Below are 12,578 nucleotides of genomic sequence, written 5' to 3' on the forward strand. Positions count from 1 at the left end.
GTGTAAAGAGATCAACACAAAAACCTCACTTGACTAGGGGAAAGTACAGATAAAGAACTGAGAAAAATTGAAGGGAAGAGAATAATAGAAAAATATCATTTAAACTAAAAATATTTTGACTTCTCTCTCGTTTGCACACACACACATACACACATGAAACACTAGATTCTAGCAATATTCAGAACCCTGATGAATGTAACCTCCCTGAAGGCACGGATTATTTTCTGTTTTGTTCACTGCTGTATTTTGAACACTTAGAGAAGTGACTGGCATACAAGAGAAAGCCAATAAATATGTATAGATACATGCAAAAATTGAAAAATCCTAAAGTTTCAAAAGGATATAAGATATGAGTATCTAATTTGCAATCATAGCAGAGGCAAAAATAAGTAAATATGCAATGGAGTTGTACTTTTAAATTGCTAAAACTACATGATAATAAATCTGGATTCTATACCTAAGGAAATATCATTCCATTTTAAAAGCAAAGTAAAAATATTTTCAAGTGCAAAGGCTGAGAAAATCTGCCCTCCAAAAATGTTTTTTGCGAAGTATCTAGGTAGGTATTCCAAGAAGGAAAACCAAGTCCAGAAGGCAAGGGAAAACTCAGGACTCAAAAACACTAATCATCAAAGAAACTGTTAATACTTAGCACTTAAATTGTTTTGTTCTAGAGCCTTCTTCCTTCCAGCACTTCACGTAAGAGGCTAAGCTATTAGCTCACTCTTGCTTCTTTTCAGGTAATGTGCCTTCTTTCTTTGGCTGCTTTTAAGACTTTTTCCCCGTTGTCTCGAATTTCAGTAGTTACTGAATTCGAATTCCCAGGTGTGATATTCTCTGTATTGATTCAATGCTTTTGCTCCATTCTCCCTTCCTTCCAAGATTACTATTATATACAGTGTTTATCGTTACACTATATGTCACATATTTTTTAGCTCTTTTCTTCTTTTCCTTTTTTTTGTCCTCTTTGTGCTTTAATTTGGATATTTTATATGGACCTCACTTCAGTTTTACTAATGCTTCTCAAATGTGTTGTCAAACCTATCCACCAAATTTTTTATTTTATATACTGACCTTTTCAACTCTGAAGTGTACACTTGATACTTCATTATAGATTCTAATTCTCTTTTCATATTGCCTATCTTTTCAACTATTTTGCTACTGCGTGATAGTTACAGGTATTTTAATGGCTCTCCTAACCCCAACATTTGGGTTACTCACAGGTGAGTTACTGTTGTCTTTTTTTTGCCTTGCCGTTCATATGAAACAGTCTCTTCACATGCCTACCCAACTTTTTTATTTAAAGATGGACAGTAGAGACAATATTGCAATATATATCTCTATCAAGTCAACATAGTGACATAGTGTTACATGTCAAATATATTTTTTATAAAATGGACAGTTGGAAATCTACTTGGTGACCAAAAAGAAAAATGTACATTTTAAGGAGTGTTTTTGTATAAATAAAGAAAAGACTCAAAGGAAAGATATTGCAAAGAAAGGTAATATATTTGGCTGGGTAGCAGAATTATGTGAATTTTATCTATTTTATGCTTGTAACTGAAATAGTTTTATATAAAAACTATAGGGTACATAAAAGTTAAAACAATAAAAATGTCATCAGAATCATCTTAAATTCAAAGGGGTTATTTAACACATTTAATTAACTGTATTCAAGAAATGCAGTAACCTTTCATAACTACCTTCAATCATAATGAAATGTTTATAATTATATGCTTCCTCAAATCTTTAAAGAAATTTTAGAATTACTCTAAAAAAGAAATTTTAGAATTACTACTTTATACAGACATATTCACTCACTGATCCAGTTTATTTTCATTTTTAGGACATTCCATTGCAAGGAAAGTTTCTGATGATTAATGAATTTCAAAAGCTCTTATAAATTAAATCCCATAACAGCAGCATAAAATGTCCATTTTAAGCAGAGTAATTTATTTCTAATGAAGAATGATTATTGCATTGATTGAAAACAACAAATAGATACCTCATGCTGTTTAAACTTCTCTTTCCACATTTTCTCTTCTTTATGGAGTTCATCATTCATCTTGTCCTGTTCTTGCTGAACATAAATAACAGTGAAATATTATATCCAAGTATCAAAGAATTTAATGTCATTATATATGATTCTCACAAGATATGTTTATAAACAATGATTAAAAATAACAACTTGCCCAATGCTTCTTGGTTTTAGTACTGGAATAACAACTTCAATTTTAACCTAAAGTATCATTTAAATAACACCTATGGTACACCCATTTCAAGTACATCAAGATGTTTGTAACCTGAGAAAGTTGTTTTATTTATTTAAGTATGTTTATTCAAATAATAAAATGCATTGGCTATCAATACTGTTTGGCAATGCAAAAATTACAAATAATGTCTTTGCAAGGTGAGTTTCGCATTACAACTTTTCTTTCCACACCATCCCAAAATAAATCAGTTTAGTGGGTAATGATTTTCTTTTAATTACTCTTTACTCAGCACCTATTTTGTTCAGGCTCTGCAGAATAAGCAAAGATCAGGAAAATATAATCCCCTTCCTCTAAAACTTTACCTTTAATATGGGAACACTATCATAAGCTCACACATTACCCCAAATTTAGCAGAATAAATTTATCACAAGAAAGGCTATAAAAGATCACAGTAGAACTAGATGTTATAACTAGAAAATCAAAAAAGGTATCATGCAGAAGATTGTATTTGAAATGACTAGGCTTTCAAAAGGTTAAACAGACATTTTAGGCATTTACTAAATATTTTTTAACTCGAAAGATAATAACATTAATTTTTTAAGAAAAATCATAAAGTTATGTTTGATAAAGTTAGAGACAGAAAGCCAAGGAGTGAGGTAGGTATTAGAGAGGTCCATGCGAAATCAACCAGGACCTTCTGTAGGTAGGATGGCAGGAGTGAGAACAGATACAAAGACAAGGTAAACATGAAATTGCCACAAACTGAAATTGCCAGTTGACCATATACAAAGGACATGGGAAAATTTCTTTGGACATTATCATATATGAGCTGTGGGACCTTTTGATGGGGTTTAAGCAGAGTAATAATAACTTTTTTAAAAAGTTAATATCTTTCTGAGAGCACTATGGTTGATGATTTTGTAGAATACAAGACCAAAAACAGGGAGATCAGTTAGAGAAAACAGTAAATATTCCAAGCTAGATATTAGGATACCCTGAACTATGGAGTAGTGGTAAATATATGGTTGAGAAGATAGATAATATAACTGTTAGAGGGAAGAGGATAATAAAAGAGAGGGAAGAGTAAAAAATGGTCCTTATCTTTTTGTTTTGGACTATGATAATAGTGTGGCTCATCAAAATAAAGAATACCAGGGGGGAGCCTGACTCAGAGAGAAAGATAAGGCATTCAGTTTTAGAATCACATGTTCTGAGTGTGAATTATCTGTTCAAGAGTTATGTAGTTCACTTTTTTGTTATAAATACAGATTTGATTCTGAATAGCCATGGCTGCAGATGAGATTACTGAGAAAGAAAGTATATGGAATATGAAAAATAAGGACCAAAGAAGTCCTTGGTAGTACCACATTCAAGGAGAGAGGGAAAAAACAAGCCTAAAATGGTTATCAAAGAGCAATTTCCAAACATGTAAGAAGAGAATCAAGGCAGTGCCATACAAGTCGAAGGAAAAAGAAATGGTCAACAATCAAATTTTCACTGGCATAAAATGCTAGAGACCAAAATAAGAACTGAAAAAGAACCTGTGAGTATAGTAACTTAGAAGTCATTGGTTATTCTCTTCAAGGGCAGTTTCATTCAGTGGGGTGGTGGTGGTAGAAATCTAGCAGGTTTAGAAATGAACAACAGAGAAGGACATGGATTTAGCAAAAATAACTATTCTTCAAGAAGCCTTACTACGCTAAGCAGAGCTAAAGAGCAGCTAACATGAGACATATGAGCAAAGGTGAGCTCATGATTTTTGTTTTGTTTCTAGGAGATACATGAACATGCTTATGAATAATAAGAAAGGAGGAAGTTGATAGGGATGTTTTAAACTATAGGAAAAAGCAGGAGCAAAGTGGAAAATGACAGAATACAGAGCAGAAGTGGAAAAGTTAACCTGTGGGAGAAGAAACCTTTCTTACTGAGATTGGAGTGAATGCAAAAAAAAAAAAGGGCCGATGTAGAGGTTGATGCTAACTAGATACAGGATTAGAGAAGAGAGGAAGTTGTAATTGATGCAAAAATGTTATGTGACCATTTAGTAATAATGAGGAAGGAGGAGTTGGGGAGAATTCTTAAGGAAAGGGATTTATAATAGCTGCTTTGGGGAATAGGAAACGAATAAAGGACACAAAAAAGAATTAACAAAATAAGTAAGTTACAACTTTAGGATTCATTGTTGTAAAATTATGTGATGGTCTCACTGGAAAACTTTTAAGCCCCAAGGTAAAACAAAGCACACATTAAGGAATTCATGAAAGCTACTGGTATAAATAAATTAAAAAATAATAAATCGGTATATGTATATATTTAAAATCAAAGTTTTATGATAAAGCACAAATTACTTTCAAAAAGTAAGTCGCAATTCTTTCAGGGTAGAGCCCAGGTGTTAGATTTCTTTTGCATGTCTAAGCACATAGCTGAATGCTTTGCCATGGAGGAGGTAAATAAATATTTGTTATAATCCAAATAAAAATTACAAATTAGACAAACAGGATTTAAAAATCGTATGTTTCCTAAATTTGAAAATAACACTAATAATAACAATGATGCCTTTCAGTGCAAGACAGAAAACACTGCTCCAAAAGTCTATATTATAGTCAATCTGTCCTGGAATTTTAAAAAGGCTTCTGACTTTGGGAAATGACCACATTAATCTGGTCTGTGGGAAGGAAAATATAATTAAGAGAATGCTGAAGATTCATAGTTTACTACTGATTCTACAATATTAGAATTTCATTTAATTTACTTATTTTCTGTATAATCAGGAAATGCAATATACTCAACATGGAGGGCTAGAATCCCCTGAACTACTTAGGTGACCACAAGTTAATGTTCTTTATATGGAATACTCAAAAACAAGTTAAGTTGTGGTTAATATATAAATCACCTTTAGTAGTGTAAGAGAGAGACGTCAGCTTTGCCTTTTATCCACACATTCTAAGGATTCGGATCACCCACAAGTAGGGCCCTAAAAATCCACCAGTTTCGCCATAGGCCACTACCATGACCTGAGGGTATGGGCCTCTTGGAACGGGCTTGAGAGGAAACAAATAAAAACAACACAAAATTCCTTCACACAAATGAATTTCTAGTGATAGAGAAGCAAGGGTAGACCATCAGCTGCAGTCCAACCACTTCGACCAAATATGTTTCACCTAATTGCTGTAAGTACACCACAGAGCAGAAACACTGCATGATAAAGAAAATTCTGTGGCTTTTTTCTATGATTAGAAGGGTATAAAAAAGCAACCGTTTAAGCTGTGAATATCAGCCTTTCAAAGACAGTCTTTAAAACTTCATAGACTTCAGAGGCCACCAAGACCCAAAGCAGTATTCAAAAAATGTATGAAAAACAAAAGCAAAAATAAGAAATGTTACCTTCTGAATATTCTCCAATTTCTTCTTTTCAATTTCAAATTGTTTTATCCAGCAATGTCTCTTTTCTTCTTCTTCTTGAAATTGTTTTTCTTCTCTATCCCTCTGAGCTTTGAGAGTTTCTTTCTCTTGGTCTTCTAGTTCTTTCTGTTTGTCTTGCCAAGCCTCAAAGGACTTCCTACATCTTTCTTCCACTTCACAGTATCCAAAATTTATATCAGCATCATCTGTATTCATGATGAGAGATATTATTCTTAAAATTAAACCTGTCAAAACTGATCCAATGTAAAGTACAAAAGTAATTTTGTGGTGAAGAAATAATGTAAACATATTACCAAAATAAAAGTGATAATATGCAAAAAGAAAATACATTCTTAAATGTACATGGAAATTCTGTCACATGGAAATCCCACTGAAGTCAATATAGAAATCACATAAGTAGCCTTGAACTGTTCCACAGAATTGAATATGAAAATACCAGGTGTATGTGTGCACGTGTGTGTAGCTAAGGGATACTTAAGGAACACAGTTAAGGGATACTTACTAATTCAAGGCTGGGTAGAGCTACTGCAATCAGCTATATATGTGGGAAATTTTTAATATATTTAAATCAAGTTAACTTATGAGGCACAAAGAAAACTATGAGAAAATGTAATTAAATAAGTACAGTAAAGATATGGCACTTTTCAGATATCATGATTGTAATTTTCTAAATGTCATAAGAAAACTAAATTTTTTTTCAGGTAACTGGTCAATCACATAAAAATTATCTAAAGTATCATTGAGCAGTTTTGGCTGACCTGGTAAAGCATGTTCATCCCCAGGCACATAGAGAGGACCCGGCTCAGGAACAGAACAGGAACTGCCACAGTGGGTTTTACTTCTCAGAAATTCTTCCTTTTCTATTTCAGATAACATCTACGAGGTTAAAAGAGTTCCAATGATTAAAGAAAACCAAAATAGAGAATAAAGCTATAATTTTAATTATATATTAAGTAAGTATGTACATATACCTAGACCTTTATATACTTGAAATCTCTCTTAAATACGATTCTGTAGCCTAATATTAACAATTATTCTCGTTATGGTGAATAAAAGTGTTTTTGCCCATGCAAGCAGACTGTATTTTACCCTTAAGCTTTTCTGAATCCTAATCACTAATATTTATATACTCACTATATTCAATTAAGCTACTTTAAAATCATTTCAAAATGTTTCCACTAATGTTTGTGTTCCTCCTAATACATTTCTGTATTTCTTACCTGCAGTGATTGTTCACATACACAAACTGCTAATGTGTTAAATGTTTAAAAAACAGAACTAATCTCTACTTTAACCTAAATTCCGCACAAGTCATAATTTTGATTAATACTTTTTCATAATTAGACTTCTACCATACTCTAGTTGGAAAGATATAGGATATTTATTACAATAAAGTAGAAGTTTAAAATTCAAAACTAGTATTTCAAGATTCAGTGCCATCAAAAAAGAAAGTAAGATACATACATATAAGTCATTTTCAAAAGATGTTAAACATGTTAGAGAACAAGAATAGAGGAAAGTAAAATTAGAGAGAGTTAGATAAAATAAGGAGTAAAACTGAGTCCAAGATGCTGAACCTATACGAGAGACTTTCTCATAAACACATTTCTGGAAATTTTAATAAAAAATGCTAGCTTTCCTTTACTTCTCTTTAGGAATCTTTTATTCTTTTTTAAAACCACTAACATAAGGTGTTCTCCATTTAAAGTTTCCATACAGTACTTAAGGTATTTTCTGAAATACAGCAAATTCCTAAGCAACGTAATAAACATTAAAGTATATTCATTGTTTTTCCTGGAGTTTTTAGGATAAAATACCATGCAATTCAGTTCTACTGTTGTATCTACATTCACATTACCTTCCCAAGTATTAATGGTTCATATCAGTATTTTTATATTTTTAAAGATTGACATTTGAGTCGTTTTATATTTTACATTCCAAAGGAAAACGTAAAACCAAAAATTACGCTTAAAAATTTTTTTTTAACTTTTTAAATCAGTGAACTCTTATCCTACAAAAGATGGAAAGGTAATTGTAATATAAGCACTTTCAGTCAAATGTTGAACATATACCTTCATTAACTGCTTTGGATTTTCTTTACATTCAGTTGATAATTCTATCCTTAAATGAATATGATTATTAGACACTGCTCCATAACTGTTACCTAAGGAAAAAATACATAGAACTTCAAATATTGGAGCAGGGCACAGCATATTAAAATCCCAAACCCTATCATTATCTTTTAATCTCAAATTCTATCACAGTATATTCCTGATCAGTAAATCATAACAGAAAAATAATGAAGACTAAAGAACAGAAAATCTGTCATCTTTCTTCCAAAAATAAAAATAACATTTTAAAAACACTTTATCACTTTCAGATTCTAGATTGAAGTTTATTTTCCATCCACAGAGAATAGTGCTGGGTTTGAAATTGCAATGACACCTTACTCAGAAATCAGCAAAGATTTAATTCCTGTCACAAACTAGTAATACCATCTTGCACACAATATTGAAAACACTTCAATAAATGTATCAGTTTAAAAGATCACTAACATGTGAATGACACGAGCTTTCATTCTGATTTTTAAGTTTGTGTTGAATTTCATTGTCTTTTTATCATCCGTGCAGATGTAGTTATTCTTCCTTATTGAGTGATCTCTATTTATGGTAATGTTATATCAGGGTAATATTGCCTAACAGGAAACTCTGTTGTACAGGTGACCATTCTGCTGGTTGACTATTCAAAACTATTTGCCAGATATTAAAAATGTTCTTCTTCAACACCTATTCACAACCTCTCTGGCATGCTTTCTTACGTGAGAGGCTAAGAAGCAAAAAGAAACATTCCCCAGATTCCTTTGAAGGTAGGTGGCTGAGGCTGATTTATGTTCTGCCAATTGATAAATGCATGCAAATACTTTAATGAAAATGTTATGTGTGAAGAAAGGCAGGGAGCAATTTGTAAGAGTCCAGTATGATCTGACCTCTTGTTTCCTTGGAAGCAACCAGAAAGTCTTACTGTTCTTCAAACATAAAAGCCCACTCAAGGGATGCCTTGGTCTTTACAGTCCCTCTTTCTGGAACACTGGCTCTAGATATCCATTCTCATTCATTGAGAACTCCATGAGGCTTCTCAGTCATTAAATATCACCTCCTCGGAGAGGCCTTCTCTGACTTACCCTATCTAAAACAGCAACTTCCAATCTCTATCACCTTTCTTTGAAATTTTTCCTTCACAGAAGTCATCATTATTGAAAAATTACATATGTATTTGTTTATTGTCTATCTCATCACACTGGAACATTAGGAGAGCATGACCTTGGCCTATTTTGTTCTCTACTGTATTCTCAGTAACTAGAACAGATCCTTTCACACAGTAATATTTGTTGAATGAATTTCTATGAACATCCACATTATAATTTATACTCATTTGCATAGATAGCAGTGACATGTACAATTTTTTAATAATATGTCATGAGCATTTGTATGCCATTAAATATCAAGTCATCTTTTTTTAATGGGTGTATTGTTGGACACACCAACACCTTGTTGAACATAGACATAAAGGTTATTGCCATTTTTCATTATGAACCAAGCTGTGATTAATTCTAGGAAAATCTTTGATCATTCTATTATTTTTGAAATAATTCCAAGAAGTAAATCTACTCAGTTGAAATAAAGATTGTTAGGCTTTTGATATAAATTATATTTTTCTCCAAAGAAATGTATAGACTGATACTGCTAAAATATTAATGTGATTAGTTTTCTTTTCCTTAATGTGAAGTAATAGAATGCCAGGTATTAATTAGGACTGTTAAAATAAACTGGTGGCAGCTAGCATTTACTGGAGATATAAGGGAGGTAGCAGGGAAAACAAATAAATGAACTAAATTTAACAGTCCACTATTCTACAGATATTATTTAAGAGATAAATGCACATATGTATATGAGACAAGAACTTCAGGCAGTTTTTCTTAATTATATGTATTATTTATACTTTCAGAAAACTTATGTGCAAGCAGATGAAAACTGTACATACTTAAAACATCAGTGTCTTCCAAGTCCTGAAGTATAAGCTCTTCAACAGTTTTACTCTTGTTCTTTATGATGTTAATACAGTGAAGAACAGACTCAGGTAATTCATCCAAATCCTAAAAATGTGAATAATGAAAGAAACTTATGAAGTTGTTTATTAAAATTATGCATTAGAAATTCCGATATACCAAAAATTTGAGCAAATAAATGAGATAAAAGTTCTTCATATAAAGAGCATAGTCCAAAGAAATACATTTAGTTAAAATTTGCTTTTCATAGTCAGATGGTTATGAATTACATCCATGATCCTGTTTGATTTCATGTTCAAATGAAGAATTTCATAATTCTTTTTCTCACTTAAGTTAGCTGAGGATAAAAAGACAATAATGTAAAAATATTAATTTTCTAAAAGTAATATATAGGTTATAATTACAACCATAATTAAAAATCAAAATGTAATTATATTTTGAAACTTGACATATGAGTTTTTTACAAGAAAAAGCATAGCTGAGAAGATTTTGAAATAGCTTAACAACTAAAGGAATTTGATCCATTTGATATTTAAAAATATAAAACTTCAATAGGGCAAAATAATGGAAAAGGATAGAGACTTGATTATCTGTAAAGCTAAATATATACAAAAGATGTGACAAATCAGTTGAGAAGAGGTGAATTATTCAACAAGTGACAGTGGGAATGTTAGCTAAAAATTTTAAGGAAAACTTCGAAGTAGATCTTTATTTTAACATACCTGAAAATAAATTCCACTGGATTAAGGATTTCGATGTAAAAGAATGAATCCATGAATAAATTTTCTAAGCATATAAACATTGGGGAAAATACACAAATGAAAAGATAGTGCTTCATTTCCAAAGTAATAACTAATTCTATAGATCTAAAATTTTCACGTAAATTTTGCTTTTCATGTATGTCTAATCATATTAGAATGCTCATGACTAAGGAAAAAGAAAGCAGGATATAAATATATATGTGTAATACATTATTATATGAACAGTATAATCCCAATTTTGCAAAAAATGTGTATACATGTGAAATTATAGGTGATTTCTATCTTGAACATACTTTCTATATTTAGTATTTATCATATACATTGTCTAAAGGTGATCTTAAGGTAAAAGAAAAATGAGATAAGTATACAAAATCCACTGAGAAAAGTAGTATTTTTCCTGAAAAGTTTACTTCAGTTAAAAGGCTCAAAAGTCCAACACTTAACACTTACTGTATCACTATCATCGGTCAGAATTTCTGATTTTGAGTCACTATCAACATCCTCTTTGTCCAGGGAAGTAATGCTGATTCTATCCAATTCAGCTTCTATTTCTTTCTTGAGGTTTGTATCATCATCATCTTCCATCATCCTTCATAATGGAATGCATATCGTTTAAAGAAAATTTAAGAGACTAACATGCAAGTCAGAACTGTGTTTTCTTAAGGTGTCATACCAATCCAATATGTTCTATGTAAACACGTTTTAGTCTGACAAACTTCTATCACACTGTAATATGGCTGTACCCTATATGAAAGAACATTGTTTTCTCTCTCCATTCATTCATTATTTCCGTAGTGTTTGAATACAAAATGGCCAACTCTAATGCTACTCTTTTAATTCTCTAAGGGAAAAGTTACATTGAATGGACTGGCTTACCATCTTGAACCAAGAAACTTCCCAGTAAAATTCATCTTCATGGGAATAATTGATGACAAAATAATACCCTTGAACAGCTTGAATATTCAGATTAAAATACTCGTAAGAGAACAACCTAAGTCTATATAGGCTGGTTTCTACTCAATGCTTCAGAGTTGTTCATTTTACCAGAGACAGCCACATTTTTACCAACAACATGTAATAATGGATAATATGTGGCTTATAAATCAATATTTAACTCATTTAGATATTTAATGCTTGTAATGGATATGGGTCAAGCAGCACATTACAATATATCTTCACATAATCATTACCATTGTCAACCACCATCATTAGCTTCCATGTATTGAGTACTTATGACAAGGCAGGCATTAGAAGACACTGTGCAATTGATAATCTTCAGAGTTATTTAACAGGTTAAAGATCATTATGGTTATTGTGGAGATGAGAAAGCCAAAGTTTGAAGAGTCCACCTAACTTCCCATAGTTATGATACTAATAAATAAAGGAGATAGGATCCTAATACAGAATTCCTGAATCCAAAATCCGTGCTCTTCCCACTAGCCAATGGTCTCCAAACTCAGTAAAGCTCTTCATCTGTCCAACAACCCTTCTGCACACCCCCTGGTCCACTAGTTTTCAAATTGCAGAGGATAACCCATTAGAGGATCCAAAAATTAACTCAGTGGTTCTTGATCACCAAATTTTAATGATAGGATAGGAGAGGATGAGTTAGAACAGGTCAGAAAAGAAACAATTAAGTTCAATAAGGATTTTGTTTAAAGAAACTTTTGTTTCAATTTTTCTACGTGTATTTTACTGTGGGTCTTGGTTTAAAGAAGAGTTTGAAAAATACTGTACTAGTGAGCTATTATTTTACTTCCCAGCCTATTTCAAACTTACATTCTTTCCTCATGTCCCTGGCCTTTCCACTACTCTCACCTTCTTGGCCCTTCCTTCCTTCCTCCTCAATTCTCTCCCTTCCTCTTTCTTTTCCATGTTTTACTTCAATATTCATTTCAAAATTAACCACATTGCATTCATAGCATGCTAGGTGCTACACTAATTAAATAAAACAAATAATTTGTTTTTATAGATTTTATCTTGTTAACAAAGAAAATGAAACACCTTCATTCTCCTATTTTTTTTCCTGAAATGTCTTCTTATTCATCTTAGGAGCCCCTCTTCCTAATAAAATATAATGCTCTACCTAGGCTTCAAATCTGATTTCTCACCTAC

General features: G+C 31.8%; 1 protein-coding gene across 4 annotated transcripts in view; it reads right to left on the reverse strand.

The window, feature by feature from the left end:
• Positions 1-12,578, reverse strand: part of LRRIQ1 (leucine rich repeats and IQ motif containing 1) — a 200,612-nt gene that overhangs the window by 186,473 nt on the left and 1,561 nt on the right. For 3 of the 4 annotated variants that reach the window (XM_073214774.1, XM_017680333.3, XM_017680334.3), the window contains exons 2-7: positions 10,914-11,052; positions 9,678-9,789; positions 7,709-7,800; positions 6,395-6,512; positions 5,598-5,821; positions 2,006-2,080 (exon numbers count right to left, since the gene is read on the reverse strand). In XM_073214774.1, the coding sequence (XP_073070875.1) occupies positions 2,006-2,080; positions 5,598-5,821; positions 6,395-6,512; positions 7,709-7,800; positions 9,678-9,789; positions 10,914-11,051 (759 nt within the window). In that variant the 5' untranslated portion in view covers position 11,052. Of the gene's footprint in view, positions 1-2,005; positions 2,081-5,597; positions 5,822-6,394; positions 6,513-7,708; positions 7,801-9,677; positions 9,790-10,913; positions 11,053-12,578 lie in introns of those variants that run through there. The other variant, XM_073214775.1, reaches the window with a different exon arrangement.

This window comes from Manis javanica, chromosome 10, assembly GCF_040802235.1.
Source record: "Manis javanica isolate MJ-LG chromosome 10, MJ_LKY, whole genome shotgun sequence".
NCBI classification, from domain to species: Eukaryota; Metazoa; Chordata; class Mammalia; order Pholidota; family Manidae; genus Manis; species Manis javanica.